Source organism: Microtus pennsylvanicus, chromosome 5 (assembly GCF_037038515.1).
Source record: "Microtus pennsylvanicus isolate mMicPen1 chromosome 5, mMicPen1.hap1, whole genome shotgun sequence".
In the NCBI taxonomy this organism is placed as follows: Eukaryota; Metazoa; Chordata; class Mammalia; order Rodentia; family Cricetidae; genus Microtus; species Microtus pennsylvanicus.
The window spans coordinates 119887766-119900534 of NC_134583.1; the positions used below are offsets into that span (position 1 = coordinate 119887766).

General features: G+C 45.3%; 1 protein-coding gene across 1 annotated transcript in view; it reads right to left on the bottom strand.

Moving 5' to 3' along the window:
- Pik3ap1 (phosphoinositide-3-kinase adaptor protein 1) overlaps positions 1-12769 on the bottom strand; it is a 116523-nt gene that overhangs the window by 56057 nt on the left and 47697 nt on the right. The window contains exons 3-6 of the mRNA XM_075974081.1: positions 7231-7367; positions 2431-2575; positions 1415-1557; positions 1166-1298 (exon numbers count right to left, since the gene is read on the bottom strand). Coding sequence (XP_075830196.1) covers positions 1166-1298; positions 1415-1557; positions 2431-2575; positions 7231-7367 — 558 coding nt within the window. The remainder of the gene's footprint in view (positions 1-1165; positions 1299-1414; positions 1558-2430; positions 2576-7230; positions 7368-12769) is intronic.

The following is a 12769-nucleotide window of genomic DNA, read 5'->3' on the forward strand; positions in this document are numbered from 1 at the left end:
GGTACCAGAGACTTGTGTACCACTGTAAAGTGCCACTGTGATGGGAAGGAACAGACACCCTGTGTAGCACTCCAGGTAATGTCCCCAGGCATGCGGTGTGACTGTCCTGGCTCCTATTGCTACCACAGTGTACGTACATAGGGCCTGCTCCTCACTCAAGTTACAAATGTCTGCCTAAAGACCACAAAGAGCCAGCCCCTGAGGACCGACCCCTCACTGAGATGCCAGCCTAGTGAAAAGGCCATTACAGCAGGTAAGCTGTAGGTCAGAAGGCCCAACATGCTAGAGGAGCACGCAGCAGGGAGTGGTAGAGACTCCTCGGGGATTGGAAAAGGCCTTCCTTCCAGAGAAAATGCTTCCCGAGAAGGTGAAGAGAAAGCCACCAGGAGATCGGCAACCAAGGCAGAGACAGAGAAATGGTGTTTCCGTGAGTGGGATGGCAAGACACATATGTGAGAAGTGTATTTATCCCACGTGGGAACAGAGAACCACTAAGGGGGATGCAGAGAGAGGGATGCAGAAAAAGGAATGCAGAGAGAGAGAGAGTTGCATGGAGAAGAATGCAGAAGAGGAATGCAGAGAGAGGGTTGCAGAGAGGGATGCAGAGAGAGTGTGGCATAGAGAGGCAAGGACGGAAGCAAGCAGCCACCCTTTGTGCTTGTTATCAGGCAAAGGAGTTTGAATGCCGCCCAGAAGGTAAATGAGAAGCATGCGCATTTTGAGAAGGGAATGTATGCTGTGTCATGACATTCCTGACACTTCCGTCTTCCCAGGTTAGAACAAAGCTGACAAGCTCCTATCCCTATCCATGCTGCAGCTCTCACTCGCTGGTGACAGTGCTGGTGTGAGTGACCCCATTGGGCTGGCTGCCAGTCGTATAAAAGTATGACACACACAATTAAGTACAGCACACCATACTTGATGACGGTACGTGATTATGTCACGGGCTTCTTACTCTCCATATTTTCTATCGTTATTTTAGGCTATATTGCTAATTATTGAAAACATGCCGTGTGAGGGCATGCTGGGCCAGGCTAGACTTCATCCCCTGTCTTTTTGTTCACCTTGGTGCTAGCAGGCAATAAGCTAACTGCCCTTCCCATGTCACACTGCCCAGGCGTGTAGCAGGCCACACCATCAACAACTGAAATGGCTGTTCACCTACTTGTCATCATATCTTCTTCTTCCAGTTGGTTGATTCCGAAGAGATGCAGTCCACTAGCAGGGATGTTGTTCTTCAGGGACTCTGTGAGCAGTTTATCAAGAGTCTCTGTGTTGTAGGGTACAATTTTAAAGGCCTGCCATAAAACAGCGAAGATGGTCAGATTTCAGATTCCATCTAGGCGCTGCCCGTCAAGGTTATAGACAGAATCCCTGTGTCCAGAAAGCTCAGGTTTCCTCCCAGCAGCCTTACCTGACACATGAACTCCACAGGGTTTGCAGCACTGGACAGTAAGTTCCCAATTTCCTCCATGTCAGTATAATAGCTGATGGTGGTTTCACATACCACCAAGTCCCCAGAATAGACCTTCAGACAAACATTGCCGGAGGAGAGGTCTAAACAGAACAAAAGATACTGATAAAATGCCAGGAAGAACAGGGTCATGGGCAGCCGTGGGACGTGTGAGTGGGAAGGCAGCTCACAGGGGCTGCAAGGAAGTGTCTGAGCTGAGCTGCAAGGGAAGTGAAGGGGGGATGAGCAGGCCAGCATGTGGGATCTTAAACAGAAGCATCCTTATCAGGTTGTCAATTGCATTTTTAAAGGGTTTTCATCTGTTTTGCATAATTATCAGTAGTGTATGTGTGCACGCATGTGTGCATGCATGCATGGCTGCAGATGCCTATGTAGACCAGGGCATAGGATCCTCCTGGAGACTGAGCTATTGGCAGTTGTGAAGGGTTCAATGGGATACTTGGAACTGAACCACCAAGCCAGTTCTCCAGCCTGTTTTACTGAATTCCTCAGGCTTTGATAAACAAGAGCAACAAAAAAAGTTAGGGTCTAAGGTGCTTTTTATGAATGCCCATTGTCACCAAGGGCATCCTGGAAGCTAGAGGATAACTCTTTATTCCTGCCACCATGGACCAGTGGAATCAGCTGACTTGCTCTGTGGCTGTCTGCACTACGTGCTCTTCCTGGAGTAGGAGTCTATACCACCGGAAGAGGTTCTGAGGGGGAAGAAAAGAATTAAAAATACACCAACCACAAAGATTCGATTCACCAAAGAGGAAATGTGACGAGTCGTGGATGTGGAAAATTATTAAATCTCACTGGCAATCCAGGACGTGCAATTAAAACAACGCACACGCTGCTTTTTGAAAAGCCAGCAATGCCTGGGGCTGGAGATGGTTCAGCAGGTGAGCTTGAGAAGAGCAGTGTTTCAGAAGGCAGCAGAGCGCACACTCTTGTGTCAGCGCGGGGCCACTCACCTGGAGCCTTCACCGAAACCGTGTACTCATTCTCCAGCGTGCCCTCCACCCGGACGGAGGGCGAGTCCTCAGGGGAAAACTCTGCCTCTGTCGACACCTTCTCATCCAGCTTGCATCTCACGATGACGTACACGGTGGTTTCTGCCTGCAGCGGGAGACAGGTTCTGGTGACTCTCCCTGCTCTATCCCTTAGGGAGCCGAGTCAAGAGGGTCCCAGCTCCTGGAGACCCAGATCACTCTCTAGTGTAGATGATTCTGGCCAGTAGGTTTGGGCAGACCAGTGCTGGACAAGAACCACAGGCTACCAACCTAGTGAAGCAACTTAGAGAAAACAGACTAGACATTTATAAACTTCTACAGCAATTGGAGAGAAACTCTGTCTATTCATTACACACAACTCTTCTAAACTTAGGATTTATAGATGCTCATTTCATTTATAACATTTAAAAATGCTTTTAAAACGTACACATCTATAAAAGCAACTTAAATGGACTTACCATATAATGGGTAAAACAATGCCTCAACTAGATATCATTTGCTACCAAGTAAAAGCCCTGTACCAGAAATAGGTGACGTCTTTTTGAGTTTTTGGCTGATGTGATCCCACAGATCACCCCCTAAAAACCATTGCTGGCTATTGCCGATGCTATTGGTTACCCTCCACAACCTGACGCTAAGACCCTATTGCTGAAGACACCGTGCACGTATGTCATCAAACACTGAGATATCTGGCTGCTGCACAACTAGAAGCTTCACCTCCACTGACTAGCATTCACAGTGATGGAAGGTGCTCTATTCACTACTAGAGGAGAAATGTAATCGGCAACCAGTATCACCCAGTTACAGACACTGCAGTCGACAACAGTGGCCTGCAAGACATACCGGTGAGACAGTGGCATAAATGTGAAAGGAGTAACCAAAAACTTTGTTTAAAAAATGGGTTTTAAGGCCCACTCCATGAGATAGAATCCATGGCTGATGCTGTGAATGAGGTCAAGAACTGAAAACTACAGAGGTCATTGGTACTAAGAAAAAACTCACTATTATTCTGCTAAATGAGCATAGCAATTAAATGGCTCTTAATAACATATTGCTATGCCTATATTTTTGCAATACCAGTATATTGCTCAACCTTATCTATAGAAGCTTCTTGCAGTGATGATAACTAACACAGAGACCCACATCTGAACATGAAGAGGGTGAGCAAGGCATTGAAGCACTCATCCCTAAATGGGATGTCTTTATCACGCCCCTCCCTTCAAGGTTCGGGGATCTATGTAAAAGAGGAGGCAGAATGATTGTAAGAACCAGCAGCGGACAGCGCCAAGGAAACAGTGTTTTCCAGAGACAGGGATAATGCTCATATGAACTCAGAGACCATGGCAGCACGCACAAGATCTGCAGACATTCAAGTCAGATCTCCCAATGTGGAGAAACACAAGTGAACACAAAGTCCTACCATCAGCAAAAAGCTATTTACAATGATACTTGCCGTGGAATATTCCTTTACACTGTGTGAGTATATGCTGCTATGATTAGTTTAATAAACAAGCTGACTGACCAATAGCTGAACAGGATCAAGTTAGGTGGGAAAGCCAAAAGGAAAATGATGGGAGAAAGAGAGGCAGAGTCAGGGGTCACCAGGCAGACGCAGAGGGAGCAGGAGATGAATGTGCCTTGCTAATAAAGGTCCTGCCACATGGAAGAGTGTAAATGAGAGCTAGTTAGTAATAAACCTGAGCTATCTATCTATCAGCTTAGCACTTATAAGTAATATAAGCCTCTGTGTGGTAATTTGGAAGTGGCTTCTGTGAGAACTTCTGTCTACAGATAGATACCTGCTGGGAAAGGGAAAATCAGTTTTCTCCAACCAAATATAAGGAGGTATACCAACCACACTCCAGGACAGGCCTCATGCTCAGTAGTTGGCCAATACAAAATTGACTCCATGGTTTTATGTGCTTGTTTGTTTGGATAGTTTCAATGGGATTTTTTTTTCTTTTCTTTTCGAGAGAAAGTATATGAAGTTTGATGGAAGAATCTGGGAAGTGTTGAGGGAGGGGAAAGAATATGAACAAAATATATTTATGGAAAGTTTCAAAAAATTTAAGCAGAAAAAAATGTTTTTACAAAATCTCTATAGCATCAAATAATTGGATTTTTATCTTTTGAGACAGTGTCTCATCATGTAGCCCTGGTTGTCCTGAACTTGCAATGTAGGCCAGACTGGCCTTGAATTTAGGGGTACATCTTCCTCTGCTTCCCAAATACTGAAATTAACAGCATATGCCACCATGCCTGGGAAGCTTTTGTTTATTTTTTAAGTCCTTCCCCCAGATATGAGAAACTCTTCTCTAGACAAGCTTTGCTATTGCATGTGACCAAGTTAGCAACACCATTGCCACCCTTGGAGCAAGTTAGTCAGGCAAATTATGAGGTCCTTCCTGCCACTGAATCAGGGTCTGCACTTAAAACAATTTAGAAGCGGGATCTCATGTAACTTAGGCTAGCCTCATAAGCAGGATTTCTTGTAGCTTACACTAGCCTCATAAGCAGGATTTCATGTAGCTTAGGTTAGCCTCATACTTGCTATGCAGATGGTGACCTTGAACACCGGACTCCCCATATCCACCTCCCAATTACTAGTCTGATTGATTGGCATGTTCCACGATGCCCAGTTTTTCATGTGGTGCTGGGAATCAAACCCAGGGCTTCACGCCTGCTAGGCAAGTACTCTACCACCTGTGCCACATCCCTGGTCCCAGAGTCTACATTTCGACCAGACGCCCAGCACCGAGCCTCACAAAGTAGCCCTCTTCCAAACTCCCAAATCCAAATATGTTCTGACCTGACACCACAAGGGGAAAGTTCCACACTTGGTTAACATGTCCAAAACCCAAATGCAAGGGCAATAACATGTTGTATAAAACTCTTGTCAGGCTATGTATAACATGTATATGAAACGAAAATACACTTTGTTCTAAAACATATCCTGTTATACATATGCAAATAATCCAGCATCTCTATAACCCCCCAAATTCAAAATCTGAGACACTTCATGTCCTTAGCCTTTTGAGTAGGGGTTACTCAACTTGTCCCTGGACTTGGCAATGGCCACTTTAGACAAAACCAGTAGGGCTGGGCCCCGCCCGAAACCAGAACTGTGAGAAGAGATTTCTGGTCAGAGTTAGTCTTTAATCTTTCATTCCAGGACTATGATATAGTTGTCATGACAACCCTTTTACAAGGGCTGCAGAAGGGTGTTCCAGGCTTGGGCTTTGTAACAAGGGAAGGTGTGTGGTCCAGATTGCTAAGGCTGCTATAACCAAGCACACACTCTGGCTGTCAGCATTCCGGCTACACACCTGGCCCTGCACCTTGTCTCAGTCAGATGAGGAGCCTAAAAGAATACATGTCAGTCCCGTTGGCAGTCCGGTCCCACCCCCAGCCCAGGCACCCCTGGCTCATAGACCTAGAGGAGGCAATGAGGCTGATCCTGGGTGAGAGGGCAGCTGAGGGAAGCAGGAAGAAGAGCGAGCGGGATGAAGCACGCAGAGGCCCCACACAGCCTTACCACTGCACCTGCCATCTGACCACACAATCGTGGGAAACATGGGAGAGTGAGCCTGAAATGTCCACAGAGCCTAGCACAAAGGGGAAGAGTGCAGCCCTCTGAGTTTAAAGAACAGGGAGTGGCCAGACATGGTCCTGACACTGGGAGAACGAGACAAGAGGATCGATCACAAGTTAAGGTCAACCTGGGCTAGGTAGAAAAACTGTCGCAAAGTCTCCCAAATAAAAATAAAAAATGAAGATTAGAGAATGGTGGGGACCAGGCTAGAGGATGAATGTCCCATGCATTAAAAAAAAAATAGGGCACAGAGCCCCACCACCAGATATCGCAAGCCTAAAACCACAGTTTCTGACTCACAAGAAGCTAAGGAACACCAATTTTTATGCCTAATTTTTAAAAACACTCTGAAGTTCAAACCAAACATGTCTAAGGGTCAAACCCAGTCTGCAAAATGTTGGCAACTCCTGTGCAGGAACCCCTTGTACGGCATCTGTGGCCTCAGCTACAGAGACCTCACACTTCTTATTGCCAAAGTTCTTGTGCCCTGTAGTCCTGGGAAGCCACAGAGGCAAGTGCAGCAAACAGCACGCGTCCATGAAGAAAGCTTTGCTGCTTTAACCTATTCAAAATGCCCCACATTTTAAATCAGGGAAGGAAAGAATGCTGAAAATGACCAAATCTTATAATAGAATTTAAAGGATTATCATGAAGTCTCACATACAGCTCACTTGTGAATATATGACCACCCTAACATGCTAGCCACATAGGACTTCGATATTTGGCCAATCTTTTTAGCAAGCAATACTGGCCAGCCAGTGTCAGCCATTAAACCTTAAAGCCCTCCCAGAGGCCAGGATAGTGACCAGCTAATGAAGAAACAGGTTGCCAGAATATCCCACTTCTTCCCAGTGCCAGGCCAGCAGGAAGAGATCAGGCCTCTAACTCTGGAGCCTCTAGCAATGTCCGTGCCTGCTGGTGTCCTGTCTGCCCTATGTTACACATTCATGAGCCATAATTCTTGCGTTGATGATACATATACTCCCAGGTGTAATCTCTGACTTAACGGAGTTATCCACGTCCAAGGCCCTGGTGATGTGGGCCTCAAGGGACAGTTTCGGTTATAATAAGATGCATCACGATATCCCCAGAACCTTTACTGCAACAAAGGCACCGACTTGCAAAGTCAGCGCTCTGATGGGAATCTACAAGGATCCCAGGATACCTACCCCACAGCGAATGCGGTCCGGCTGCACCACCATCAGGTTCCCAGGCGACGTCTCCAGAGGCAGGTTTGTCTGCTTTGAGAGAGGAAGAGCTCTCTCGTCCTCCGGCTCCGTGTCAGTTACTGAGTCACAGCCAGAATCTATGGAATACAGGACATGACTGAATGGGAGCAGGAAAAGGAGAACTGGTAGACATGCTTCACCCCCAAAGCCCCACACATTACCATGCAGGAAGCAGAGCGGCTGTGAGTGTCACACAAATCCAAACTGAAGGGAGTGACTCACTGAGTCACAAAAGAGGACCCAATGGGGAAGAATCAACCACTCTGTAGGACAGAGACCAGAATGATAGCAAGGGGACAGCGTCAGGGGTTAAGGCCACAAAGTTTGAGGCACGCAAGTCTAGGTTCAACCAACAGGCTTCTAGAAGCCTCACCTCAGGATTCCCTGCAGGGCTCAAAGGTGGTGAGGAAAATGGAGTCAGGAAGGAATTGCCTCCTTTATAAGAGAACAAGAAACTTCAGAAAGTGACAGGAACTCGGGTCCCACCTACCCAACATACAACATAGCCCTTCTGTGAGCAGCAGTGAGAAGGGATCGTTTTCAACCATTGGGTTCCAGATCAGTGCCACGGCCAAACACGTGCTGGCCGGGTCAGGGATGGAGACACGGATGCTGTTTACTGCCAACTCGCCCCTACCTAGAACCACCTGAGAAGTTAGCTCTGACCGGAATTATCCAGGCCAGCTTGGTCTGCGGACATGTCTGCGGGGGGCGGGGCTGTTTGACTGCCAACTGATGTAGGAAGAACCAGCCATTGTGGTGAACCGTCCACTAAGCAGAGTCCAGATTTTTATACAGAAGAGGAGAAAGCTAGGTAAGGGGGAGCAGGGAGCATGAATCCAAATGTTTCTCTCTGCTCTTGCCTGTGGATGCGACGTGACATGACTAACTGCTTGAGTTCCTACCTTGGCTTCCCCTTCAATGGCGGTCTGTAACCTGGAATAGTAAACCAAACAATCTCTTCTTTCCTAATCTGCCTTAGGTCTGGGTGATTACTCGCAGTACCAGAAATGAAGCCAGCACACAGACATCTGAAGAGGCAGGCAGAGGTGTGCAGATGTGACGAGCATGGCAAAGATGGTGAGTCAGTGGTGAGAACATATAAGACCTCTTCAGCAGGGCTCCTAAGCAGCATTCAGTGACTGACAGGCCTCCTTTGAGGTTATACCCAAGACTGCGTGTGTGCCTACATACAGATGACAAACCCACACATGAAAAAATGAGTCACCGCCATGTTATCAGGAAATGAAAATCAAAGAAACAATGACATACCATGACACATCTATTAGGATGGTCAAAACCTAAATATAGATGACACCAAATGTCTTCAAGGATATGCAATATCAGGTTCCCTCTACTAGTGGGAAAGCAAACACAGTATAGCCGCTTCAGAAGGCACTTTGGCAATTTCTTAACAGATTAAATACACTTACAATCATTCTCTTTGGTATTTCCCCCAAAGCTTGAGAACCTGCACACAGATGTTTATAACAGTTTTCTCCGTTGCTGCCAGAAGCTGGGAGCGACCAAGAAATCCTCTAGTAGCTGAACAGATACATGAACAATAGCACAAGCAAGCCATCATGGAATATAGCCCTGGACAGAAATGAGCCCATAGGAGAACTGAAAATGGCTAGTTTTTGTCAACTTGACACAAACTAGGGTCATCTAGGAGGAGGGAACCCCAACTGAGAAAATGTTCCCATCAGACAGGGCCCCTTAGCAAGTTTGTGGGGGTATCTTCTTCATTGATGACTGAAGTGGGAAGGCGCAAACCACTGTGAGTGGAGTTACCCCAGTGCAACATAGTCCTAGGTGGTGTAAGAAAGCAAACTGAGCAATCCAAGGCCAGCAAGCCAGGGAGCTTATCTTCCTTATCTCTGCTGCTTTGGTGCTTGCCTCCAGGTTTCTGCTGCTTCTTCTTTTTTTTTTATCATTTATTTATCTTTATTTTATGTGCGTTGGTGTGAAGGTGTCACATCCCCTGGAACTGGATTTTCAGACAGTTGTGAGCTGCCATGTGGGTGCTGGGAATTGAATCCGGGTCCTCTGGAAGAACAGTCAGTGCTCTTAACCGCTGAGCCATTTCTCCAGCCCCCTGCTTTTTTTTAATGAACCATAAGCCAAAATAAATTCTTTTTTTTTGGTCCTGGTGTTTATCACAGTAATAGAAAGCAAAGGAGAATACTGAGCGAAAGAAGACGATAGACTGTGTGGCTTCTACCATATGACATTCAGAAAAGGACAAAACTATAGGAGGAAAAGGAAATCCATGGTAGCCAGGTCTTGGGAAGAGGGAGGAATAACCAGTTGGACTGCATAGATTTGTTTCTTTAGGGTAGTGAATGTATTTAGCACGAAACGTCATCAAACATTTGTCCAAATCCACTAACTAGACAACACCAAGGGTCCACTGCAATGGTATTGGGCTCGTGACACTGGATGTGTAAGCTCCTCTGCTGAAGCCTATGTGCCATCATGGTGTTGGTTAATAGTGTTGGACGCTGCATGTAAGTAGAAAACCTTCAAAGTTTCCACTTGATTTTTGCTGGAAACCTAGAACTATTCTCAAAAGCATTCTTCTAAAAATAATTAAAACAGCAAAAGAAAAAAAAGTCAATCACCACAAAATAAAGGAAATGGTTGGTAAGGAGATGAGTCAGCAGGTAGTCCTGGAAACTGGAAAATAAGGGGGGAGAGATAGGGTACTATGAAACTCTTCCTAATTCACAAAACTCCCAGATGAAATTAAGGTGAATTACAGATTGAAATGCAAAATAAAAATAAAATGAATTTTAAAAATCAAAGTATGCCGGGCGGTGGTGGCGCACGCCTTTAATCCCAGCACTCGGGAGGCAGAGGCAGGCGGATCTCTGGGAGTTCAAGGCCGGCCTGGTCTACAAGAGCTAGTTCCGGGTCAGGCACCAAAGCTACAGAGAAACCCTGTCTCGAAAAACCAAAAAAAAAAATCAAAATATGGAAATATAGGATTGGAAAAAGATTTGTATAACAACTGAAAAAATTGCCATCTCAGTGAGCAAGAGATTTGACAAGATGAATTTAACATTTTAGTAAAAAAAGATGGAAAAAATAAAATGTGGCATATCCATGGAATGAAATAATTCAGCAATGAAAAAGGATGAGTCATAGATACGCATCATGGCAGGGATGAACCTGGAAGACGTGTGTGCTAAGTGAAAGAAGTCAGGCGCAAAAGGCCACACACATCTCGTGAGTCCAAATACCTGTGTCCAGGATGGACAAACCTGTAGAGGCAGATGAAGAGTTTGAGGTGACTGCATGGAAGTAGCCAAAGGATATAGGAGTTTTCTGAGGTGATGAAAATATTCTAAGACCATATCGAGACAATACATAATCAGTGAATGAAGCAAAGACTGTTGAGCTGAACTCTTTTATTTGTATTGATTTTTATTGAGCTCTACATTTTCTCTGCTCCCCTCCCTGCATTTCCTCACCCCTTCAACCCTCTCCCAAGGTCCCCATGCTCCCAATTTACTCAGGAAATCTTGTCTTTTTCTACTTCCCATGTAGATTAGATCTATGTATGTCTCTCTTAGAGGCCTCATTGTTGTCGAGGTTCTCTGGGATTGTGGTTTGTAGGCTGGCTTTCTTTGCTTTATGTTTAAAAACCACCTATGAGTGAGTACATGTGATAATTGTCTTTCGGGGTCTGAGGTACCTCACTCAAAGTGATGTTTTCTAGCTCCATCCATGTGTCTGCAAATTTCAAGATGTCGATATTTTTTTCTGCTGTGTAGTACTCCATTGTGTAAATGTACCACATTTTCCTTATCCATTCTTCGGTCAAGGGGCTTTTCGGCTATGACAAACAATGCTGCTATGAACATAGTTGAGCACATGTCCTTGTGGCATGATTAAGCATCCTTTGGATATATAAGAAAAAGTGGTATTACTGGATCTTGAGAAAGGTTGTTTCCTAATTTTCTGAGAAATCGCCACACTGACATCCAAAGGGGTTGCACCAGCTTGCACTCCCACCAGCAATGCAGGAGTGTTCCCTTTAACCCATAACCTTTCCAGTATAAGTTGTCATCAGTGTTTTAGGGGAAAAATGAGTAAACAAGGTAAGGACACACACAACACCACAAAGAGCAACACGACACCAGTAAAAGCTAGAGACCTTACAATAGCAAAACTCGAACAACAAAATATAGATGATGAAGAAGAAAATGACCTAAAAAATAACCTCAGAAGAATGTTTGAGACTCTTAAAGAGGAAATGAGAAATTCCCTCAAAGAAATGGAGGAAAAGACAAACAAAAAAATTGGAGCTGACCTCTTTGAAGAGGGGATCATGTACCATGTGAATTATTTCTTATAACAACTGTTATCCAAAATCCTAACTGAGAAATCATAAACTGTTTAAATTTCAAAGTAATTGTGACAAGAGGGTGATCTCCTATATGAAGAGGACATAGAAATCTCCTTGCAAACATCTCACACTCAATAAATGACAAAATAGAAATATAAAACTCCTCCCCGCTCAGAAAGCACAGTGTCACTCATTCTGATCAGCCAGTGGGAGACACTGAAGAACAACCTGTGTTGCTGTTTCTCTTTTCCAAACTAAGACATACTGGGTGACAGAGTCCCTCACTCGGTGACAGGCCCAGATTGAGCAGAAGAGAAAAGCACTGAAATGCACACTGGGCCACGTAATTCTGCTTCCAGGGCCACGTAATTCTGCTTCCAGGGCCTCTCTTGGGGAGGAAGATAAATGTCCCGAGCATAAAAATATTGAAACAAGATGTCTTTGTTTCAAGGACAAAACAAAAACAGTATGAACACGAAAAACATTATTTTGGCTGGGCATAGTGCTGTACACCTTTAATATCAGAATGCAGGAAGCAGGGACAAGAGCATCTCTGTGAGCTCCAGAAAAGTCTGGCCTATGTATTGAGCTCCAGGTCGGCCAGAGCTGTACAGGAACAGCCTGTTCTCAAGACAAACAAACAAAACCCACATTATTTTCAGAGTTTTGAGAAGCATATCAAGGACACATACCAAATCATATATTTCACACTGCAGGATTTCAATTTTACTCAATTCTCTTCAAAGGTCAGAAGAAAATCTATGTGATTTTTTTTCCTTCCTTCCTCCTCCCCTCCCTCCTTCCTTCCTTGCGTGTGTTTTTATATTTTCCATAGTGAGAAAGCCCCGCTTTGATTATGAGTTCAGGTGGTGAATCTCCTGGCTCATTATCCTGCCTTTGAGGCCATGGGGACCCAATGAGACTGACCCCAAGGGTCAACCCTCAGCTCAGCTGGGCTATGTAAACATTTCCTCTCAACAGGTCCCTCGATGCCGCCTTAGAGAACTGGCAGCGCCAGCAGAGGGGTTTCGGGAAGTCAGGCAAATGCCATTCCGTCTACCATGCTGCTGCTGGTGGTGACTGACAAGCCATCGAGGTTCCTGTCCCAGAACATCACACAAGAAA